Source organism: Ascidiella aspersa, chromosome 5 (assembly GCF_963924565.1).
Source record: "Ascidiella aspersa chromosome 5, kaAscAspe10.2, whole genome shotgun sequence".
In the NCBI taxonomy this organism is placed as follows: domain Eukaryota; kingdom Metazoa; phylum Chordata; class Ascidiacea; order Phlebobranchia; family Ascidiidae; genus Ascidiella; species Ascidiella aspersa.
Window position 1 is genome coordinate 22,707,579 of NC_139451.1, and position 25,564 is coordinate 22,733,142.

The following is a 25,564-nucleotide window of genomic DNA, read 5'->3' on the forward strand; positions in this document are numbered from 1 at the left end:
ATGAAGTACACATTGGAAGACAACGATAATGACGGCACTACGTTCCATTCGCAATACAACAAGAAGGAAAGCTATTCCAACGAAGCGTTCACGCACGAAACAGGTTGGAAATTTTTTTACTTGAATTTACATTCTGCGTAGAAAGCACGACGGTTTTGGGTTATTTGCAAGCTTGATAAAAGGCCTGTCAACATAAACAAACACACTTGTGAATAAATGGGTAATCAATGGTTTAGCAATGTGTTGTAATGAAATTTGCAGGGTTGTAATCACTTAAGACAATAACTCTTCTTAACGTTTTATTTTTATGACAAGGACATGGCTTGAGGTTGACTTGCTCTAATTATGACATGACTGGGACTTGACTTGCGCAACTAATGACTTGGACTTGACTTGGTATTTATTCAAAAAGACTTGACTTGGACTTAACTTGTTTTACAAATGACTTGACTGCGACTTAAGTCATTTTAAAATGACTTGTTCACGACACTGGAAATTTGCATGTGTTTCGATGTGTGTAGCCTTTGTTGGACGCAAAACTGTGGTAGGAAACGCCCCGCGGCGACTTATTGTATAATGTATTTGCAACACCTATACTCGAAATAGTAGAGAGAAGTGACTTTGCACTCTGGCCATAAACTTGTAATCAGATGACTCAGCGCGACCAGCAACGGCTGACGTAGTCCAACTATAACAGATCGCCTTGTTAATCAAACAGGACACGTAAAGCCAATATTTTACATCAGGTCAAGTCAGAGCGTTCAAATTTCTAGACGGCTTTAGGAAAGTTATTTCTTTGTCTTACGATTGTCCGCAAATATGGGCGAACCAATGTTAAGGCCAAACAATGACCTCTCACATAGATTTATGGCACCGGAAAATGCTCAAATGCTTCAGTGTGAATTTAATGTTTTGTTTTCATGGACGATTTCTGCCTTGTCGGCAAAACATACTAATGTAGTGTGGTTCTTTAATGTCGAAATTGTTATTATTGTGAACCTATTCTAGAAAATCTAATGAAGGTTACGAATCTTGTAATTTTCAAAATATTAATAAAATACTTAGATTTCCTAATTTAACTACTTCTCTTGCTACTACCTTACAATATAGTGTATGTCAACGGCTGACTATTTAGCGTAGGGTTACCATATACATCAGGATCTTTTCTGGCAAGTCTGGAACTTTAGTGCTACACACTTTGTATCCGTGAGGAATTTTTTACCAATTAAGTTTATATGGTAAAAATAGGAAAAAGTCGTTTGCCTTCAATAAGTTGAAGCAATGTATACTTACGTAGCACTTTATTGGTGCTGTTAAAAGTGGTTATCCATCCTGTCATAAATATGTCCGGGACTTTGCCTGTCCAAAAATGGCAGCCCTAATACTATAGCACCTTAACTTAAATGTTTGATTTAACACATTTACCAGAGCAAATAAGCTTGTCTCTCTGCTATCCGAAATGCCCTATTTCAACATCTGGACACAACGTTTTTTTCTATGGATATTCGAAAAAAAAGTTTTTCTAACCAACGTGTTGTTTGTCAAACAGAATTCCGCGATGGGGGCATTACTGATGCTAACGGAAAGGGGTAAGAACTTTGGTTGTCACCTTTCTAAATCAGTGTGTCAGTGGTACTGCGACTTATTTAATATAGCAAAATGCCTATTTAAAAATTGAAGAATACAATCCATTAAAAAGATTGTTTCGCGTCTTTTTGAACCGTGGTTAATTTGGATTTTTTGGATTAGAAAAAACTATAGCAGAAGTCAGATAAACATAATCATATCGCACACAGTATATTTATTGGTTTACATGTTTAAAATAAAAACAATTTGTTCGTAAAGCGCCTAGTTGTCGATCTGCTTGTTAATAACGTTCCCTCAACTAATCCGACAGAAGCAAAAACGCGGTATATTTTAGTACACAATGCCAGTCGTAAAGGTGACTTTACAGCCGTTACGACAAGTACCGTTACGAGGAATAAACCGGTCGCAAAGCAGGCAATGCAAATTTGCTTTTCCGCGTGCTCAAACTAAGCGATGTCGCTTTGTTATTGCTTCTTATTTCTTAACTCTTTTGACGACTTGCTTCCGTTTTAGGCAGAGATCTTTGGAGGAGGTAGTTGCCAAGCAACGACGCAAGAGCAGCAAGTAAGTGTAAGACTTCACTTCGTTGCCCATCCTTTAGGCCAGAGCTTCTTAAACTTTTTTATTTTGGTGTTGTTCACCCCTAGCATATATCTCCAGATTCCATTCACCCTTGTCTCATGATAGGATAAAACTATCTCGTCTATATATAACAGCACAAAATGAACACCCGGAATATCCGCCCTGCTCGCAAGCTATCATCCATTTCTGAGGATTCACCCTTATTCACCCCTTTTGATTGGTTCACCCCTGCAAAAATTTGTTTCACCTTGGGGTGAACCATTCACCTGATTAAGAAACACTGCTATAAACTTTCAGGACAAATTTACCTTTAACCAATTGTCTCGTCCAAACGATTTTTCAACTTTAGTAGAAGCCTTAAATTCGGTATTTCCCCAAAATACCACATGACTATAATGATTATAGTTATTATTACTTGAATCAATTCATTGACATGTTTTAGTACTGTTTCAACTACCTTGTAGGCCTGGTCCTAAATTTATGAAAATTGTATTTGTCTGCTATAGAAAACACAAAAAGAAGAAGAAAAAGAAGAAGGGCGGAAAAAAGAAAAAAGAGGAGAAATTGAAGTTGGAACAAGTATCGTTTGGCCAACTGGTATGTTAGAATATTGTGTTACCTCGTGTTTAGTAACTTGTGTCCGTATAACCTCATCGCTTATAAAAAAATATATATTTGATTAAATATTTTTGCGGATAATCATTTGCATAACTCGACCGACACTAGAAATTATATCATTTACACCTTTGTCTTTATTCGAAAAATTTCTAGGTCGTTATTTGACGTTTTAACTACAGGTTCGAAAAAGGGACAGTTAATTTCCTTTGGGTTTGTTGCAGTTTCGTTATGCCAACTGCTACGATGTGATACTGATGGTGACTGGCACTTTAGGGGCGATGGTACACGGAGCCGCCTTCCCATATATGATGACAAGTAAGGCACTTATAAACAGGCGTTTCGTTATAAATTCACGCCCGGGTAGCACAATGTTATTATTCTAAAGTGAAAAACATGAAAGGGCAAGTTTTGTAAAACTACCAAACCCGGTTAAAACTCACAAACACTGATTTGTTTAATATATGAAATAAGCCTTTTTTGCAACACCCAAAAAGCGTAAAATGTCATTGAATACAGCGATATCCGATAATATCGAATCGGAGCCGATACCCGGCGCCAAGTGGTAGTATCGATACTCGTCCGATATTAGAGTGGTATCGTTGCCGATCCAATAATAAACTAATATAGGTGTTTTAGCCATGATTTGTCATCCAATGCAGCAATTACTAACTTACAAGTTATATTCATTAAAAATGATAGTAGGTTAACAACTTATAGTAATGAAATATCTACAGAAAATTTAACTTAATAACCTGGGAAAAATTATCCTTGAACGTTTTAATTTAAGCAATTCCGTTTATTATAGTTATGACGTCATTGTGATTGGGTCGAATACTTGTTGTTTAAATATCGAGTATCGCTTTTGGGATGAAATGTCAAGTATCGGACAACCCTATCATTGACCATCTTACAGCGTTAAATAACGCTTATTGCTTTATTTACAATAAAAATCCATTTTTAAAGTTCATAGCTTCACGGTACGGTTTTCGTTGGCAGTTTTCGGCCAGATGATTGACACCTTTATCAACTACAGCGTTTGCACGCAAGCGACCAACTTTACCTGTACACAGGAGGAAATCGACAACTACTACAACACAACCGGCATTGACCCGGACAACGAGACAAACCCATTGGTGTAAGTTAGCCAAAGCGGTTTTACGAGACTAGTTAACAGTATAGGACGCACAAGAATCTTTGGTTTGCAATTCAATAAATAACTGATTTTGTAATAAAAACGATCTTATTTGACAAGTAGGGAAGGAAACCGTTTACGAAGTTAACCAAAGCAGTAACGACGAGACTAGATAACAGTAGGACGCAAAACAATCCTTGGTTTAGGATTCAATAAAAGCCTGGTTTTGTAGTAAAAGCGATCTTATTTGGCAAGTAGGGAAGCAAACGGTTTACGATTTATATGGGAATCAATTTTAAGTTTGTTACAGGTGGTGATGATGGTAAATTTAATGTCAATCATTAAAAGATTTTGTTGGTAAACTTCCGTTCAGCTTAATTACTGATTAAATACGTTTTTCTGTTCCTTCCGTTCCAAAACAAAGTTAATTTGTTATAGTTTTCGATAATTTCGAGGTATCTCTCCATTTTTGTGTGATAATAATAAGGCAACAAAAAAAATTTGCGGTTTACAGATATCACCGATTATATAAGCCTAAGTTGAACAAAATAGATACGCTGTATATTTTCTAAAATATATATAAGTATCTCATTGTGGGACGCACAAAATTTGCAATAAAAGTTGGTCGCGAACTCTGAAAGCTTAGAAAGCACTGTACTAGAAATTTGGTAAAACAAAAAGGATTTAACAAAGAAGTTGATTCGAATTGGCACTGAGGTAGGAAGCATACTATAGTTGGGGACTTCTAATAAGTACAATTAGCGTTCTCTAACTTTTGTACAAAATGTTGTGCTGTTGGACTTAATATTTAGGTTCCTTCCTGAATGCACTTTATGGTTTCAAAACGAAGTTATGGTAAAATTTGTGACTCTGCTGATTTTTTGTTAATGTCTATAATCGTTTAAATTTGATCAGCACGCATTTACGGTGCGTTGTTAATTGCTTGCAGGCCAATTGATGTGGAGTACGAACTGACAATTATCAGCTACTACTACGTTGGAATTGCCTGTGCTGTAATCGTGTGTGGATATTTTCAGGTAAGAAACCTACTTCAAACATGTGAAACATGCAAAAAGTATATTTAGATCAGTGATACGACTAGTTCCAAAAGCAGAAAACTACTAGCAAGACTAATATTAGTTCTCCGTGGAAATTGAGACATTAGCCCCGGGTGGACTAGCCTAAATCGACAACGTCACACCATTTTACACTTATGTATGCGTAGCGTAAACCTTAAGAAAGGTCTACCCACGGTGGAATTCGAACTCCCGACCTCGGCAATTCCGGGTAGCCGCAGGTGATAACCTTTTGTACTCCTTCAGGTCGGCAACTGGGTGTTGGCTTCCACGAGGCAAACGCGAAAGATCCGCGAGCTCTTCTTTCGTTCGATCATGCGCCAGGAGATCGGCTGGTTCGACGTGCACCACATGGGCGAGCTCAACACAAGGATGAACGAGTGAGTGCAGCAGCTATTAATGGAACCAATACGTGTTAGACGCGATACATATTATGGGCTACGCTTGGCTCGTGCGGGTTAAAGTGCATATGACGGCTGTTTCTGACCAAGTTACTCTGTAGTGTGATTCTGCTGCAACGGACTTTTCATTCAAAACAAACAATCTTTAAATTTGTGCCAGTTTGACTACATTCGTCAAATCGGTTGAGTTACTTCCATTAACAAACTAATTAAATTTCTTCAATATTTCCACTATACTAATAGTATTTTACCGTAGCTATTAATAAGACGCCCGAGTATTTTGTTTTTACGCCTAACATATACTGTACTTGTCTCTTTCCAAGGGTTTTTACTACAGACTTATTAAAAAGTATTAAAAAAATCGCCCAAGTTAAGAAACGGATTAAAGGTAAAATAGGTCGACTATTTAAAAACCAAAGTGTGATTTGAATAGCGTTTCAAATTATGGTTCTTAGTTAGCAACATAATAATAAAAAATGCTCTTGGATTTCTAGCGACGTGAACAAAATCAGCGACGCCATTGCCGACAAGTTCAGCGTGTTCATTCAGCGCATCACCACGTTTATCGGGGGCATCATAGTGGGCTTTATTAATGGCTGGCAACTGACACTGGTCATCATGGCAATCAGCCCTTTGCTGGGCGGAGGCGCAGCGCTCATGGGACGGGTGAGTGTAGCGCTCATGTGACTGATATTGATATCTATTAGTGTTAATAAGTCGAATTTGATACAGGTATAAATATGCTATTGCTACCAGGCATATGGTAGGACAAGGTTGCCTGAGTATGGACTTGGGGATTACATCAACGTGCCATTAGGTAGCGCCAATTCCTAATTATTTTTTGAAGCACCCAATGGTAGCCATCATTTTAACACAAAAACATTTCAGTAGGCTGACGGCGTTTTTACAACATATCAATCTAAAGAAAATAGGGGTGTTTTCTTGGTGGTTTTATTATTTTTATATCTGAGTTATTTCATATTTGTTGAAGTTGTATAAAATATTTGTTGAAGTTGTATAAAGTGAGGAACTATTTGTTGCAACCTACATTTTGGGTTATTGTGACAAAAAAATGGACTTACCATTACCTCTTTTTAAGAAGCTAAGATTTTGTTATAGTTTAAAAGTTTTCAACTAACAAATTTTATTATGGTTGGTTTTAAATTTTTGATGTATGACGTAAAACATTTTATACGGTTTCCCTATCCATAAAATACGTTAAGAAATGCACCTGGTTAAAATGGATCACCGTATTAACATGTTTGTAAGAAATATTGCAAATGCAGGTAAAACTTCACTTAACGAAATCCATACCTGTTCGAATTGAAACAAAATTATTGTTTAAAATTCCACTAAAAAACAAACGAGCAAACAGACAAGATTTGGCCTAGGTCGTATGTGTTGAAAGCTATCAACACAGGCAGAATATTTGTATAATTTACAGTGTAAAAATATAGACACAACAAAACTAAAGTTCCAAGACAGTCGCTCTTTGCGACGCACTTGTCCTGTTAAATTAAAAATATTAATTTTCGCTTACCACAGCAAATTCGTTCTAAGATTCTGTGAAATTGTTCTAAATAGGCTAGTTTTAAACTTATGTGAGTGTAGCAGGTGGAGTTAAAGTTGTGTTTAATGCTTGTGGTACAAATTGATCTATTTAAAACAACGGATTCTTCCTGTCCCATTTTGCGAATCACACTGTCCCCTCATATGAAACTCTGGTTTCTAAAGACGGGACACAACAACGTTTTTTCTAAGACGATTTTATAAAAAAAGTTAGAACGTTAGAGGCAAAGTTATAAGAGTTTTTTAAGCGAAAAGGGCAGAGGTATCAAGTAGGCATGATATTATTCAAAATTATTGTTATAACTGAGAACTACAATCATTTGAAAAATACGTGTCCCATCATGGGCAACCTTCCCCTATACTGGTAGTAAAAATAAGATATCCGGCAATTGCTTATTTTATCCTATGTTTAAGCTACGTATATACAGGATGCCTTTATCAGGGAATGCAACAAGACGTTAAACGTCACACAAAAAAGGAGAAAAATATGCGATGACCAACGAATTCCTTATATTTCCTGATACAGTATAGATAGCTCAAACGACGGATAAAATAAAATAAAGTAGCGGAAGAGTTTTGATATAGGTGTATTCCATGGTGAGAAACCAAACACGGGGATTTTTATTTGAAATTTTTTGTCAGAAAATTCTGATATTTTTATTGAACTTTATCATCCACCAACGTTATATTAAAACTGCGGCTCATTGGTTACTGTGGCCACTATGTGTTAATTAGAATCTTTTTTAATAAATTTTATTGGGCGCCAGGTAGAATAACCAAGACTCAGCTGCCTAGCGTGTTAAAGTGAGCAAACTAGAACCCCCAACTATTATTTGAAATTTACTTGTAGTTTGTGGCCAACATGACGAGCAAAGAGCTAAAGGCCTATGCTGCAGCCGGGGCCGTGGCCGAGGAAGTCTTGTCCTCCATCAGAACGGTGGCTGCCTTTAGTGGAGAGAAGAAAGAAGTCGAAAGGTGGAGCTCATAGTGATTTGGAAACTCAATTTTGGCCGCCGTTGCACATAATACATAAACTGTTTTAAACATTGTATACTAAATATTTAACGATATGATTGTTGTTTTGCTTTAATTAAAATCCCAGGATAAAAATGACTTTTCTGGCAGATATGGCCAAACTGTTAGATGAAGGCAAATATTTAAAGTTGATGTAGATGTACATCTAACATTTAAACCAGGGGCGTGCAACCTTTCATACTGCCGGGCCAAATATGGGTATTCGGTTTAGACCACGGACCACTTGTATATCTCGTCGTCTACCTGTTAGTGCAGTGGTCGGCAAACTTATTGTTGCGGCCCAAAGTAGTCTTTTCAGAGCTAAATAAAGGCCCACTACGTAAAACCACTACGAAAACAGTGGCGGATTCAGGGGAATATTTGATTTTAAGGTGAAATATTCTACGGCGCTTAATGGCCCAAACACTGCCATGCTATAATATAAAACATTATATAAAAAAATAAAATTTGCGTTTACATAGAGTTAAAGTTGGCAAAAAATATAGTTTAAAGGCTCACAAGACCACATTTGGCACGTGGGTCTGTCCAAGCTGAGCCAATTTAAAACATTATATGCCACACCAATTGTTAAAATAAAGTGCAATGAATGTACTTCTATCAATCGGCCAACAACTACGGTTCATGACAAGACCAAGCCATTCAAAAATAACTCGCGGTCCCCAGTTGGCCTACGACTGTGTTATAACTACCGTACCACAAAAAAAATTGCTCACACACGTTCGTTGAACCGAACGAGCCACCTTAAAAGCGACGAACTTTCTCAGCTGTGGAAACTTATTTAGATCGAGATGTTCGCGGTAAAAAACTACTTTTTAGCTGCGCTGCGCAGAGAAATTTGTTTCTTTTTTATAATTCACATGAACATTGAAATTGAATATAAAACAATTACATTTTAAATGAGTGAAAAAGATCAAACGGACATTTTTACTATGCTTTCTTTGCATGGCCATAAGTAGCTATTCGAAAGAATTTCAAGAACAAATAAATTGCAGCGCTCAGTGCAATTCACTTTCACACAAAGTTGTACACTTTCAGCAACAGCATCCAAAACACATTTTGTAGTTTTATTTTGTTAGCAGGTAACATTCTATTCTAATATGTTAGCAGGTCACATTCTATTCTAATTCTAATAAACTAAAAATTTACATGCTATATAAGGCGACCTAGACTAAGGAACTGTCAGAAAGTTTTAATATTTTAACAGTCACCTGAATGTTTAGTGGTGCGGGCCAAAAACCAAAGCACACCGCGGGCCACATATTTTGGTTACGCGGGCCGCAGGTTGCACGCCCCTGATTTAAACTATATGTTTCGTGTTTCGTTTATTAATGCATTTTATTGTGAGAAAACAATAATGGTCTTTCATATAACCCAGCATCAAACTAGTTTGTCTTGTGATGTTGTGTTGCTAGATATAGTACTTAAAAATAAAAAAATATCATCGTTTCCAACCCTAGTTTTACCAATTCTGTTCTGGCCTCTAAAGCAAATTCTCCCGCATGACACAAATATAAACGTTCATCCATTTTACAAATTTTGACAATGATATGGATTCTCATGCGGCTCTTCAAACCTCTTAAATTTCATGATGCAGCCTACGTGCTGAAAACTTTACACAGTCCCGGCTAACGACAGCGACGAAAAGTATCATGTAACTTTTTTTTTTTATTCGTGCAGATACGGAGAAACGCTTCTTGAGGCCGAAAAGCAAGGAATCCGAAAGGGAATGACCCAGGGCTTTTTCGCTGGCTACATGTGGTGCCTTATCTTTCTCAGCTACGCCCTTTCCTTCTGGTACGGTTCCTCGCTGGTATTTGACGAAAGCAACGGCTTTACTGCTGGTAACTTGATGACGGTAAGCTTTTTACTATTTAAAGCGATTTGTTTAGGTTGGAAAACGATAGCTTTCACGCTAAACAGCCTCGGTTGTATTGGGTTTTGTTAAAAACTTTAGATAAACTATTGGGTGAATAGTTTTTTGTAATTTTGCTAATTGCAATCGAATATAATGGCCTGCATAAATTTTTATTTAGATGCTCAATCAGAATTGTTTGTGTAATCCACCAATAGGTAGGATTTTTCTGTTCTTTAAACTGTTTCCAAAATTGTGTACTGTCTGTAATCGTCATAAACAATGATCCAAAACAACGAAAACACTATGTCTTAAAGGTGTTTTTTGCCGTGTTGGTCGGAGCCATTAACCTGGGACAAGCCGCACCCAACCTGGAGGCATTTTCAGTCGGGCGATCAGCCGCCGCCCTCGTGTTTGACATTATCGAAAGGGTATTTATACACATTTTGCTCTTAGTTTACTTTGCCCCTAAAAAATGACACACTATTTTTTCGCAACAATGATAAAACACAACTCATTTATTAACGAAATAGCAATTAAATAAAACACTCAAATTTAAAACAAAGTCACATTATTATTTATTGATTTAGTGGAAATTTGCGTGTAGACCTCTTTCTATTGTGGTCCTAAAGATGCGTACAGTGGTTCCATTTAAAGCTGTACTTTGTTGGTAACATATATATATTTAACCGGAATGTTATGTTAACAAGAGTGAAAGCTAGACTAACATAAGTGATACTTACGCATTGTAAACGCCACGCGTTCGTTCTTAATAAAGCCCACTATTTACTGGACGCTGTTGCAACAACTCGAATTTAGCGAATAAACCGGACAGTAGAGCAGGGCTATGGCTAAAAGGTTAAAACACTTGTCTTATCTGCTGCCGCACATGTTGCCAGAAATCGAAGATCGACCCTTTCTCCGAGTCGGGACACGTCCTGGACAAGGTGGTCGGCGATATCGAATTTCACGACGTCGACTTCTCCTACCCGAGTAGGGACGATCAAAAGGTAAACCGCTTGTCGAGCGTTATGTTTATTATCCATGCTCGCTTTGCGGCATAACCCTTTTATCGGTTCGACTGTATACCCAATTGGTTAACCCTTTTTTCGTACAGATTATCAACAACATGAGCCTCGTATTCAAGGCGGGCGAGACCACGGCTGTCGTGGGTCCGAGTGGAATGGGCAAAAGCACTATCCTGCAACTGGTTCAACGTTTCTACGACCCCGACAAGGGCTTGGTATGTCCGGGCACCTTGTAACGCTATCTATTTACACGGACATTACACTAAACACGACTATTTAGCGCAGCAAGAAAAAATAAAGCTGACCCGGCGGCCGCGACGCGCAGGTTAAACATTAGTGTGTTCGATTCGGTGTTTAAATGTACCTTTCGTGTACCTTCAGAGGTTAAACAAACAGACTTAACGTTTCGCGAACACTAACATGAGCGGAGTTACCGAAGTGGTCGGACTTTGATTTAACCATAGTGCCTACAGCGCCAACAAATGGAGGATTCGCTAATACGCATGAATTCACATGGCCTTCCGTTATTTTATAGAGATGAAGGAAGGCCATATGAATTTGTGCGTATTATATGCTGTTTAATTTATGTAGCTCGATTTATGATAAAAGGAAAGTAAACTTGTTTGGCAGGTTTATGTATGTGTTGCGTTCTAACTTTAGCAATTGTGTCAACTCTATAGAAGGGAAAGTTGATTAGTTGTGTACACATGTCACCATTTTTTAATTTTTAAACAAGCAGTTCGACTGTCTCTATTCTGGGAGGTTTAAACAAAGATACCTTTTCGTTGTTGTGCGTTATGTTATTCTCAGTATAGGTAAAACATATATGCATTCGCTTAGCCTGGAAATGCAGCAACCCAGCATGTCTGAAGTACATATTTTTATGCTGTTTTGAAAAATTCGACCGGCCATCTGATGTTTTGGGTATAATCTGGCAAACTTTAGGGTGGAAACAACTTTCCAAGCTCCCACTTAAAATAATCCTTCGAATTTTTTTTTTTTAAATTCAATGCCTGCCTGACGGTGGTCTTACCTGATCACTGCGGGTATAGTATCCTACCTTTTTTCACAGGAAAAACTTTTTTTTATGTTGTGCAGTAAATACTTAAATTACATTGACATATTGAAACTTTACAGTTTATACTACCACTATAACACAAAAAAGTAAAAAATGTTAACTTCTGCCGATGCGCAATTTAACTCTGGTCCTATCTCCAGTGGCGGCATCAACTCCTCAAACGGAGATTAGCTCCGAGAAATGGCTCTAAACATTACTGACATTTGAGTTATTCCCTATCTAAAATGGTTTCGTGTATGGCTGCCGATTGGTTATACGAATCCTCTATTTTCCGAATTATCAAACAGTTTGGCGGCACAATTGACAATCTCTCGAGGTACACTAGTGTGCCGCGGCAAAAAGTTTGGGAATCACTGCCTTAGTTAGTTAACAAAAACTTGATTCTAATTCAAGGTGACCTTGGATGGGCATGACCTGCGCACGCTGAAGACGATGTGGCTCCGGAAGATGATCGGCATCGTCCAGCAGGAGCCGAGTCTGTTTGCCACCAGCATCGCCGAGAACATCCGATTCGGACGCGAGGGAGTCACGGATCAGGAGATTGAGAATGCGGCGCGCGCCGCCAACGCCTACAACTTCATCATGGACCTTCCCGACGTGAGTTCGGCCTTAGATTGAAGTGCTTGTTATATGAGCCGAAAATTGACTTCTTATTTTTGTCGCTATTCTTTTTCGGTTTGCTTTGGTTTGTGTTTGTTTTGGTTTTGTATGTTTCGAACCGATTTTTTCTAGAGCTTTATCTGAAAAAGTATACATCTTAGAGTTCCAAAATTTTTAGACATATCATATGTAGATGCGATTTAAAGTTTTAGGGGTCTGCCCCTAGTTCTTTTTTTTCTTTTTTTATAAAACGCTTCACGAGTTTGCGTGCTTATGCGATCCTCGACGCCTAATTCCTGTAGCCCGTTAGGGTTTGGCTGAAGCTTGTTGCTTGTTGTTATTTCCATTTCTGGTTATAGCATTTGACGCAACGTCGAGTGTCTGCCAAAAGTGGCTTCAACCAAAGCTCTTTTTGGAAAGTTTTGTTTTGCAAACAATCCAGATGTTTTGTTTGTTTATTCTCAACACGCGTCCCGCTGTCCCCTTTGTCGGGTTATAGGTATAAACGTTTTCATGATTAATTTTCATTATTTATTTTTATTTTTTGCATCCCTTAATTCTTGTCCTTCAAACTAGGTATGGCTGGTGCCATTGTGGTTTACTTTTTAATTTTGAATGTGGGCACTGACTGTTACGTAACTTAGTTTCCTTCAATGCATTTTTGTGAAAAACTGGTCGCTGCGTTTGACGTCAAGAGTGTTTACAGTTGCTAATGCCGTTTGCTAACATTCGTTCGTATGGTTCTTGAATATTAGTTTATTGTTCGAATTTTGTCCAAAAACGAACCAAAATGTACAGAAATTCAACACCGACGTTGGCACCGGCGGCGGTCATTTGAGCGGCGGCCAGAAGCAGAGAATCGCCATTGCTCGTGCCCTCATCAGAAACCCCAAGATACTTCTGCTCGATCAAGCTTGTTCGGCGCTGGACATGACAAGTGAAGCCATGGTTCTCCAAGAGTTGGACAAGGTAAAGTTTCTTACGCTTTCTATCAGTAAAACTTACTGTATTGCCAACCCATAAAGAGCCCGAAGACGTAAACTGGACGTCTTTTGCCAGTGGTTTACAATAATTTTATTTACCTCTAAGAGCGCAAGCCGGTCACTAAACTTTTGAAAGCTTACAAAATAATTAAAATAATTATGTCTATTTTTTTTTTAATTTTCTACCTGTGGACCCAGATCCTCATTATTCATTTATCAACACCCCATGCATTGAAGTTTTGAAGGTTGACGAACGTACCGTTAGCAACATAAAAAATAACTGAACAGAAATCAAAATTTGGAAAGCGAATTTTCCTAAATATGCACTAAATAATGCTGAACGTTACAAAATTGCTATTTTTTGGTTTTATCATTATAAGGCCCAGCATTCCATGTCAAAAAGCAATTGCCCAAAAAAATTGTATTTTTCGCCTAGCAAATATAAACCTGACCTAAAGAAATTTAATATGACGTCACGCAGGTACGTCACGGTCGAACCACGATCATCGTGGCCCACCGGCTTTCGACGATCCGTGACGCTGACGTCATAATCGGAATCGAGCATGGCAAGGCGGTGGAGAGGGGAACACACGAGCAACTGATGGACAACAATGGCGTTTACTTCACACTAGTAACGCTTCAGGTAACTATCCTACAAGCGTTGCAATGCAACAAGGATTCAACGCTAGTCTAAAGTCTACTTCGCGTAAAAATTGGTTTGGCACAAACGCCAAGGATATTGACCTATGAAACAAAATAAAAAGGCTTAATGAAAAATGCTGATGTCCTGATGGCCAAGGTTTATATAGAATTCGTGATGTCAAAGACAAAAACACTTGAACTGGTTAGGCTGGTTGGTTTAACACAAACCTTCGATGTTATTGACCTATAAAACAAATGAAAAATCCTAATGTCCTGTTGGCCAACGTTTATAAGAAAATCAGTTACCTTTGCACCCTAAACTATCGGTTGGCTTTCACATGCTTTCGATTGGTCGCCTTTGTATCAAAGTTGCTAGAATAGCAGCCCATGGAAATCCATTTTGGCTTTTTTTCGAAAAGCGTTTTTGTATTGATATGTTACAGACAACGAAGACAAAGAAAATTGGAAACGGTAAAGTCTCTGGTGATGCGAGTGACAGTGACAGCAGCGATAGTGAAGGAAAGAATGGTGAGAAAGCAGATTTTACGACAAAATAAAATGTCAAGATTATAACTAGCTCTTTGCAGAAGATTTAGCGAAAACTTTCTATTTTTATGTATATCGTATTTTTCCACAGTGTATAGTCCACAGTACTAGAAAAGTTGAATTTTTAGAATTCTGACTTTCTTTCTTAAAAAATTAAAATTATAACTAGCCCCTTGTCGAAGGTTTAGGGAATACTGTCGCGATTTCTTTTCTTTTTTTTCTACAATTCTGTTTTTGTTTCTGAAAATTTTACAATTGCACGCCTCTCAACGTACTTCCAAATTATTTAGTCTTGCCGATCGACCAGGGACCGGAAGGACCGCTTGAAAAGGTTACAGACATCACTCACGGACATCGCAGAAGCTTAAGGTAATATTGTGTTTACAATACATAGAGTAATCGTTTTAAATTTTAGTCACACGTTATATTAGGAGTGCCTTCACAAGAACACTTACTTGCTACTATAGAAAAAAGTTTTTGAAATTAATCCGTGTTTGCAAAACAAACCAATGTTGTACACAAAGTTTTTGGAAATAACTTAAATGCCAGTCAAGTCATTTGTAAAACAACTTAAGTCCAAGTCCAAATCAAGTCATATTTAAATGTGAAAGTGTATCCCATTCGAAGTCACGGATATAGCAATTCAAGTCCTTAAGTTCCAAATAAATGTTAAATTTTAAAAATCGAGAAACCTTTCATATAGCCTGAGCTAAAAATACCGGTATTCGGAAAGCGTAAAATTTAGCGTGCAAGCGTTTACAAGCCAAATTTTGGTAAAATAAGCAAGTTTTACAAACAAATACTAAAAACATAACGCCAAGTTAAGTCATTTTGTCCGAAATACTTAAAATCATTTAAAATCAGTGACCGAAATGCACTTAGGTCAGGTCATTGACTATAATCATTACAACACTGCAGATAATCGTTTGGGAAAGTTTCTAACTTTTACCAAATTTTAACTATGATATTTTTCCAATGCGTGGTTAAACCGGAATTTTATCTTTCAGACGAAGTCTCCGAAAGCGCAACGTGTCTCAGTTGGAAGGACCCGATGATATGGCTGCAATGGGCATCACAACACCAAACCCGCCGCAGAAGTACAGCCGAAAGTCAAAGAAAGATTACGATTCGGACTCGAGCAGTGATGTAGGAAGTTAATTATTTAAAAGCGGGTGTCATTTATGGAAAATGTGGATTTAACCCCCCAATTTTGCCAATACGTTCGAGGACATAAAGATAGGTTGAAATATACGCATCCTTAAATATTATTCGCAAACAAGTTGGCATAAAATTAAACACTTATGGCTAAACAAAAAGGTTCATTTATATAAACAATAATTGTACGTATATTTGAGTTTTGTGTTCAATCAGAGCCATACACTCTGCATTTTAAGGGTATTATATTTATCACTTTTCGTTTGTTTTAAAGCAACGGCATTTTAAGAAACAAACCTAGATTTTGTAATTTAAAAAAAAACTTTTTTTGCTATACTATATATTTCAAAAACTGAACATTATTTTCCATAGGCATTTAATAACAAAAATTGATATGACATTGTCCAAAACATATACGAGTGGCTAAAACGCTTACTTGCAGAGTCTAAATGGTTGTGTGGGTTCAAATGACCACGAGTTTAAATATTTATATATTTTGGTTGTTCTGATTTAACAGGATTCTGATTCCAGTTCAGATGAGGAAGAAGAACTAGAACCAGCCTCACTGGGTAGGATCATGAAACTTAATGTGACCGAGTGGCCATACATTCTTGGAGGAACAATTGGCTCGGCTATTAACGGCGCCATTCAACCTGTTTTCGCCATTCTCTTTTCTGGCCTGCTCGGGGTAAGAATCCCAGTCTTATTGAAATATAGTGCGTCGGCTATTCCACGGGCGTGAGTTCGACGCTCACGAAAGTAAAGTTGTTTTCGCAGTAAAATTTTCTTTACACATTTACTTTCACTATATATGTTCCCGTGGTGGTTGCCGATAAAATTTGAAAAAAAATACACGTTTTTTAATCTTATGGTACCTTGATATATTGTCAAAACGTTTTTAAACAGCTAATGTCGATTTTAATGAATATTATGACTTGGATAGTTTTGAATAGGCTATCGTTACTATTGGAGATAATGTGTGCAAAATATTTAGTCGAAAATATTTTTTAAACAATTTAATCAAAATCGTTTGCTTGGGGCATGATTACCGTCTTTGTTTTCGTCATTTGGCACATTTTTATCACAAGTTCGAAACTATCTTGATTTAGGTATTTTCCGATCATATGTTTCTGTAGTGTAGGTTTACTTTTTTATACAAAAACTCGAAACAAAAATTGTACGGAAAAAACGAGAATGACTAAAATAAAACCATGTTCTATAGTTATATAAAAGGGCGTATCTTTATGGAATCCCAAGCCATTGACAAGCAGGTTTCTGCTTGTCGATTACTGTTCCGTTGACGCATATATAAACAAAAACTTGTTTAAAAACCCGAGTGATTCATTAGAACTGACAATTCTAGAATGGGCGAAATTTATATCCCTTTAAAAAACGTCTGATCCTGTTTATACTTGGCTTTTTCAACTTTGAGTTCTATTGTATTTTCTAAAGTTAAAAACGTTCAACAAATTTTACAGGTTTTTGCCTTGCCAACAGTAGAACAACAGCAACAAGGAGTTAACCTCTACTCAATTATCTTTGTCGGAATCGCCATACTTTCATTCATCTGCTACTTCCTTCAGGTTAGCAAATTGCATTTTTTTTGGCAGTTTCGTGTAAATCAACAATGCTTGTGAATATCGAAGTTGCCTTGTGTTCAACTATAGCATTTACTCTGCAAAACGTAAAACACGCTTAAATATCAAAACAAATTTAGAAAAAAGCCAAAAACAGTTCCGGGTTACATACATTTAGAATAGTGTAGTTATGGCAGCTACAGAAAACTGTAGCGATTTGAAACGTTTGTTTAAAGGGTTCTCTAAATATGCATGTGTTTAGAATTACATGTTCGCCAAATCTGGAGAAATCCTAACACGCCGTCTAAGAAAGATGGGATTCGAATGCATGTTAAGGCAAGACATCGGCTGGTACGACGACAACCGTAACAACCCTGGAGCACTTTCGGCGAGACTGGCTACTGACGCTGCTATGGTGAAAGGGGTAAGTTGGCATTAAGTTAAATGAGAGGCTGTATACTATGTGCATACGACCGGGTCGATAGGCAGGTAAACTTAAGACGTTTTTATTGTAACAACGTACAATGCACTTAAACGAATGTTTGTCTATAATTATGATATGTGTCAGAACGTGGTGGGATTTTAATATCAGAGCAAAAAAAAAATGTCCGTTTTGAATCACTCCCACTGCAGCATGAATATATTTTTTGAATGAAACTGCATCCTTAGATATACATACCGATTTACAGCACGCAGCGTTCCACATTTCGTTCTATTCATTACCTCATCCTTGGTGAGCATGTAAACTTGAAAATATAATCAAATCTGGAGACAGGATAGATTTCTATAGATAAAAATTTGGATTCGAAATTTCCAATCACTTCGTTGCATAGCACATCGGTTCTATTCCACTGAACGCGCGTCAGGTTTTACCGCTTAAAAACCTCTTCAGCAATTTTCCAACTGTATTGATAAAGTCTATGCCCCGTTAACATCACGCACACAACAAAATTATATTCCGTTTCCAATGCCAACGATTCAATTTGAAGCCGTGATTTAGAGACAGCTATTTCACCGCGAAATGAACATTTTTGCATGAACGCGCGGCGGTCATAACCATCTACAGGCCTATTCAGTAACTTGACCGTTTCACTGACAGGCTCTATACCTCGATAAAATTACGCACACAACAAAATTATTTTCCATTTTCAACGCCGACGATTCAATTTCGTGATTCAGAGAAACTTGCTATATCATTACATTGTTCTATTACAGGCCACTGGTGGACAAATCGGTATAATTGTGTCGGCGATCGCCAGCATCGGCAGCGCTCTCATCATCGCCTTCTACTTTGGCTGGAAACTTGCCCTGGTCGTGGTCGCCTTTCTCCCCATGATCGTCATGTCGGGACTCATCCAGGCAAGGCTGCTTACGGGAAGCGCTAGAAGGGACAAGGATTCGCTAGAAGAAGCTTCCAAGGTTTGGGCGTTAGGGAAGATTTCTCCATTTATCCATATTTGGCCTTTATTTAATGTGTAATTGAGGTTGGGTGACTTGACATAGACTGAAATGCGTATGCTGAATAACATTTGTTTCGTTTCTAATATATTTCCATCTGACCATTCTCATTAGGTCTTGTGTTATTAAGTAAAAACTGTGAACTATTGTTGTAAATTGCCACGAAAATCTGCCATTCGATAAAAGCCCTAAACACACGAAAAAGTATTACGCCGCACAACGTTCAATAAAAAAAAACATTGCTATCAGTCCTTTTAGTTCCCGCCATGAGAAATTTTTTTCTTACTCATACGAATATTGTTGCGCCATATAGTCGCAAACAAATTAGTCTATTGTAAACTCTGTATGCTTCCCATCTGTTTCTGGCGATTTAATATTTCGGTGGGCTCGCGCCCCAATTCCTGAGAATATTCTTGACCCGAGCCAATTAAACAAAATTCTTCGAGTTTACTGCGGAGGCCAAAAAAGCAATTTCATTGTAGTTAACTTGTCTTAAAACATATCACAAGTATAACAGACTAAAGCTTATTTAAGGAACGATAATGAACGTTCCTCATTGTGAACTGTTAATAGTAAAATCTAATTTTTTTGTTGTGTTTATTTTAAAGTATACATTTTCAAAATGTCTGCTTTAAATAATGTCGATGCTATTCAAGTATTTCCCCTCTGACACAATTTTATTTTTCGTTTTCCATGAAGGTTGTGTCGGAAGCGATCGAAAACATACGCACCGTGGCTTCTCTGAACAAAGAGGAATACTTTACTTTCGAGTACAACAGCGTTCTGGCGAAGCCTTACAGGTACAGCGAGTGATATGTTACATCGGCCAATGTACCGCCCACTTTTTTTTAGCTTTTTCTTAGTTTAATTCACCAAGTTGCATTTCGCTTTGAACACAAAAAATACTCCTGAAACAACGTAAAGCAAAATCCATACTGTAATAGTCAGTTTGTACGTTCTGTTATTCTATAAAAAATGATTCACTCTTGCGGTTGTAGAAATACTCCGTCTAAATGTGTCGATTCAAAAACTGTCTCCCTATAAGAGTTTATTTTTTTTTGTAATCCTTGAGTTTACAACCAAACAATAAACTGTATTGTCAGTTTACAACCAAACAATAAAGAATGTATGCGTTTAGAACGCGACCACCATTTCTGAGATTTAAGTTTTTGTTGTTTTTTATTCATTTTTGATATTTTTTTACAGCGAAGGCAAGTACAACTCCCGCGTGTACGGAGTTACTTTTGGAATCGCGAACTGCATCATATTTTTCGCCTACGCCGCCTCGTTTCGATTTGGAGGTTATTTGGTGGCACGGGGCGAAATGGAATTCCAATATGTCTTCAGGTGAGCGTAACCTATACCCTGGCACTAAATACCGAATGAAATGAAACCATAAAAAGTATAAATTGGGTTATTTAGTGGTTAGATTTTATATAAAGGAAGTAAGTATGTTGAATAGTGACGAATGGCCGTCATCTTCAGAATTTTTCAAACAAAAGAAATGTTGCAAAGATGTCAAACTATTCTCTTATCGGGTGAATTGGACGCGTGAAGTTTAAGTCAGATTTTCAGACCATTTTGTTCATTGGTTCAAGTAAACAAACGACTTAGCCCTTTTTTGAAAGATCACTTTTTTACAGCATAACCACGAGAAACACATAATTAATCTCAAGTCGTCAACATATTTGGAACCAATGCAAATATTATTGCCCGTGAGAATTTTTTTTCGGTTTAATATATATCTCTTTGTTTCTTCAGGGTGTTTTCTGCCATTGTGTTTGGTGGAACGGCGCTCGGAAGGGCTTCCAACTACGCTCCCGATTACGCTAAAGCCAAAACGTCGGCCGCCCGCATTTTCAAACTCTTAGACCGCGAACCTCCCATCGACAGCTACAGCGAAAAAGGAGATAAATGGGTAAGGCTGCGAACTGTGGCGAACGTTCGAACAAGTTGTTTGGGGACGATTTTGATGGAAATATGCAATCATGCTAAATATACTTGAAGTTGATTTTTCCGAAAATCTTGAAAATGCAAAGTTTGCATTGTCTAATAAAAATGCCAAAAGCTAATAAAAGAGAGAAAAATAAAACGAGAACAAAAGCGTATTTTGGCACAATACTCAATATATTATCAACATTGCAATACTCAATTTGAAACATTGGACAATAGTAATGACGTCATTTGGAATTTTGCCAAAAATATTGCGTTTCTTTATTGGAATGGCATACCAGGTTTCGGACAACCCTTGCAATAAACACGAATGTGGTGCAACCACAACTTTCGAATACGTGTTTCATGTCCTTTTAACTTCTATAGCCTTTGAACCGCTTAAAATTGGTTGTACTGCGTACCTAAAAGCGGTTAAATCCTCAACGTTACGGACCTCCCTCGCTTACAGAGCGACTTCAAGGGTGAGATCGTCTTCAAGGATTGCCTATTCACCTACCCTACCCGGCCCGACATCACGGTACTTCGCGGCCTCAACGTTTCCATCGGAGCCGGCGAGACACTGGCCCTTGTCGGCCAAAGCGGATGTGGCAAGAGCACAAGTGTTCAGTTGCTGGAACGCTTTTACGATCCCGACGGTGGTGTAGTGGTGAGTGACAGCAGTTAGTAGCAAGTAGCGCTGCGCAGTCGGACTCGGGACTCGAGTAAAACTACATAATACTACCCGAGTCTCGAAAGTGATGAGGCAGTAAACCGTAAAATGTAAAAGTGTAATAGCAAATGGTGGAATAAATTCCAACCTTGTACAGTATATTGTGGGTAGATGAATTACATGACACCCCTAAGAGTCGATTGCTGAATATCCACCTTATTTTAGTTGCGTAAATGGGTGAAATACAGGAAATAGAGTCAAAGCCATGCTGTAATGATGACGCGTGAACCAGGTCGGCAAGATTTTTCCAATAAGACTTTATTAGTTCTAAAACAAAAATACTTTTCTGAAAACCTGCTGATTTTGGTCCAACAAATGTGAAACTATAATACAGTATAAATACATACGAGAGAAAGGCGCCAAAAAGTTTTATTTTTTTGTACTTTGTACTTTGGAAAAAGTTATTCTTTTTTAATTACATAGTAAGAATCAATTACCCAAATGGATTCCATGGACCTCATAGTTTAAGATCCCCTAACTTAGTCATCATTTTTATGCATTGATTTAGGTTTCTTTATATCTTGCAAAGTATAAACTCTTCCATTAAAAAACTCCCTTCTCTGGTAATATCGCACAACACCGATCCGACAGTTTCGCATTCACTTCGCAGTTGGTCGACGGACACGAAACCTCCAAGACCAACGTTGGTTTCCTGAGGGGCAAGATCGGCATCGTGTCTCAGGAGCCGGTGCTGTTCGGTGGATCGGTGCGCGACAACATTGTGTACGGCGACCAGTCGCGGGTCGTGCCTCAGGCTGACGTGGAGAGGGCGGCCAAGCTGGCCAACATGCACGAGTTCATCTTGGCGCTAAGAGACGTAAGTTTTGCCCTTTTGCAGTGTTGTAAACAAGCCATTTTGACATTTTTTGAAAGTCCCAGTCAAGTCATTTGTAAAACTGACTCAAGTCCAAGTCGAGTATTTTTGAATATATAACAAGTCAAGTCCTATTACAGCAAGTCAATTTCAAGTCAAGTCCTTAATTGCCATAAACATTAAAAGCTACCAAAATTGGTAAATTCATTCGATTTTATGAGCAATTAACTCAAGTAAAAATATGTTAAAATTTTTCTTAGGATAAACCTCAGTAAATATAACTTTATAAAACTATACTGCTGTCGGTGACCTAACCAAATCTAACGGCGACACATTTTGGGTCGCGCCACACGGGTTAAGAAACACTTAAACGGACATGGTATGCTTACTATCATACGCGATGTATACGTAGTGATGAGTTCATGTTTGTTTCTGTGCGTTTGCAGGGTTACGAGACCAGCGTTGGAGACAAGGGTGACCAGCTGTCTCGTGGTCAAAAGCAACGAGTGGCAATCGCCCGTGCTCTGGTCAGAAGCCCGAAGATTCTTTTGCTGGACGAAGCAACATCTGCACTGGACACTGGTGATTACAGATATTCGATTTTTTTAAACTACAAAGATTACATGTTAACAACAGTGTCAGTTGTTCCTGCAAAGTTTATTCGTCAGGATAACGTTGATTTATATATTGTTTATGGTTCCCAAAACATATCTTGTAAATATATTAATAAATGTATTTATACATTGATTTAACAATCTTGACATTCTCATAAGGCTTATATAAGGACTATATTTCCAGTTTTTAATTGATATAGTTGCGGTTTACCTTACACGGACTTTAAATTGTACTTTAGGGCAGCAATGTTTACTTTAAATCACGGCCACCGGGTCGGAGTCGGAACTCGGGACTCGTGTAGTCTGTTTGTTTTGCTGGAGTCAGACTCGGGACGCGAGTAAGGCCAGGTAAAATTACCCGAGTCCCGAGTCCGACATGCGCATGCGCACTACTAAATTTTAAAACTGATATGCCTACCAACTGGAAAATTGTTAAGGTGGTATAGCATATGGTGGAATATTTTCCAACTATGTTCTGTGAGTGAATGAATTATTCGACACCCCTTTAGGTGGATTGCTGAAAAAGCCACGTTATTTTAGTAACGCAAATTGGCGGAATACAGGCTGTAGAGCAGTGATTCTCAACCTTTTTTAGAGCAAGAGCCGCATTTCAAACCTAAGGTTTGCAAGGAGCCGCATAAAAAACAACAGTAGGCATATAATCAAAAAACATTAAGAAAGCAACAAGAAAACAACAAATATACATTACGCTAGCCTAGGCTAACTAATTAACAGTGTTTGCCATAGCTTATCGATCAGGACTAAATATATTGTGACGTAACAAACCACAAAATTGTTTTAAAGAGCTGGATGGAAGTACCCGGTAACATTAGTGCTTCGTAATCGGGATCCTTGCTGATGCAACTCATTAATTCTTGATTTCTCTTACTTACTTTGTTGCAATTCTGCTACTTCTAACTAATTTTTCACTCGGTTAGAGAGCCGCAAAATGTTCAGCTGAGCCGCATGCGGCTCTGAGAGCCGCGGTTGAGAATCACTGCTGTAGAGTCAGGACCGGACTCAAGACTCGACGAAATCGCACATTTGACCGGAGTCGGACTCGGGTTATTTTTAACCGACTCCGCAGCCCTGCTTTAGATTATCAGAAACCCAGGGCTCATTTGTTTTTGTGCTTTTCAGAAAGCGAAAAGATTGTACAAGAAGCGTTGGACCGTGCCAGAGAAGGTAGAACTTGTGTGGTAATCGCACATCGATTGTCGACGATACGTAATGCCAACAAGATCGCCGTCATCTCACAAGGTAATGTTGCTTTTCTCAACAGATTTTAAAATAATGCAATGTAGACTAAATTACCAAATTGTCTACCAAGGGCGAAATTAAATCATACATGCTTTCCTGTACCCTACCTACTGTACCTCGCACCCGTGTCAAATAAATCGTACCGTTATAGGAGGCGTGTATCTCAACTTTGAACAAACGTTTCGTTATATAACTAAACCTATTTTATTTAGTTTTTTTTCATTTGTTGAACCTTGATTAATTATATTTACTAATATTGTTATAGGCTAACCGACAATCTTACGTACACACATTAAACTATATCAATACACAATGTAGGCCTGCTTGTTTTTCCACAACCAATCCGCATATCTTACAATTATAAAACAGTGTTTTCCTCCTTTTTAGGTCAAGTCATTGAGCAAGGGACGCACGATGAACTTATGGACTTAGAGGGCGCATATTACAAGCTCATCACCACGAATGCTTCCCTCAGTTGAGCATGGAAATTCGTTATAATTGCAAAGCAACTGACTTGTATGTGCCCATCTTTTGTGGTGCTACAGCAGAGTAGCCAACACAATTTTGACTTTCGTGTGTATGGAGAGATCTACCTTAAAGTATTATTTTGTTAAAGCAATTTATTTAAGATTTGAAGCGTGTCACCTAATATAGGAAAATAAACATTGCTTGCAATTGACTATAAGGCCTACTTCTGTTACCAATATTTTTTCACTTAAAGGCATTTTAACAGCTTCAACCATTAGCTAATGTAAGATAGACCACTTTGTAAAATTACACTTGTATATGGTCCGCTTAATGGTGTTATATTATAAATACATTTTAATGTGCTTTTCCAATGTGCCAATTAAGTTGTAACGTGGTGTTTGTTTTTAATTTGCATTTTTTATTGAACGCTTACAATCTTCAACAATTGCATGATTCTTTTAATTGTTTGTAGTCGCTTTGCGCAGTTCATTATAATTTATGTGTTAATTTATTTGTGTCCTAATAAACTTGCCAAAAGAAGTTTAGCTTTGTATCAATAATGGCTTTGTGCTGAACTGTACTAGGACAACTAGAAAGCCATTTAAATTAAATTAGAATTGCAATTAGTCAAACACGTAGAATTGAAATTCTTCGCAAACTTGAGTCAGCTAAGGCTCAATACTTTCCACTGTTTGGTGGTAATTAATCTTCAGTCGCGAAAATTCAGAAGTAACCTTATTGCAGACGCTCAGTTAGTAGTGTTAATACAGAAATTGTGAAAAGTCCAATACTACTCAGCTAGGACCAAAGAAAAACTTTAAAGAGTC

At 37.8% G+C, this 25,564-nt stretch overlaps 1 protein-coding gene across 1 annotated transcript; it reads left to right on the plus strand.

Annotated features, from left to right (window-relative positions):
• On the plus strand, window positions 1–25,158 carry LOC146145443 (bile salt export pump-like). The gene is made up of 32 exons (XM_083390570.1): window positions 1–103; window positions 1,550–1,589; window positions 2,101–2,151; window positions 2,676–2,766; window positions 3,009–3,102; window positions 3,784–3,922; window positions 4,869–4,956; window positions 5,242–5,375; window positions 5,891–6,062; window positions 7,816–7,940; window positions 9,678–9,855; window positions 10,170–10,283; window positions 10,752–10,862; window positions 10,970–11,095; window positions 12,352–12,555; window positions 13,357–13,527; window positions 14,023–14,184; window positions 14,627–14,719; window positions 15,037–15,098; window positions 15,737–15,875; window positions 16,402–16,572; window positions 17,363–17,467; window positions 17,724–17,885; window positions 18,677–18,880; window positions 19,619–19,719; window positions 20,126–20,266; window positions 20,681–20,837; window positions 21,321–21,518; window positions 22,192–22,398; window positions 22,842–22,977; window positions 24,150–24,269; window positions 24,657–25,158. The coding sequence occupies exons 1-32, from the start codon at window positions 1–3 to the stop codon at window positions 24,746–24,748; spliced, it is 4,191 nt and encodes a 1,396-aa protein (XP_083246696.1). The 3' UTR covers window positions 24,749–25,158.
• Window positions 25,159–25,564: the final 406 nt, after the last annotated feature.

Coding starts and splice junctions, on each gene's coding strand:
- LOC146145443 (XM_083390570.1), top strand. CDS start 1: ATGAAGTACACATTGGAAGACAACGATAATGACGGCACTACGTTCCAT. Junction 104..1,549: donor AGCGTTCACGCACGAAACAG/GTTGGAAATTTT, acceptor TTTGTCAAACAG/AATTCCGCGATGGGGGCATT. Junction 9,856..10,169: donor CTGCTGGTAACTTGATGACG/GTAAGCTTTTTA, acceptor TATGTCTTAAAG/GTGTTTTTTGCCGTGTTGGT.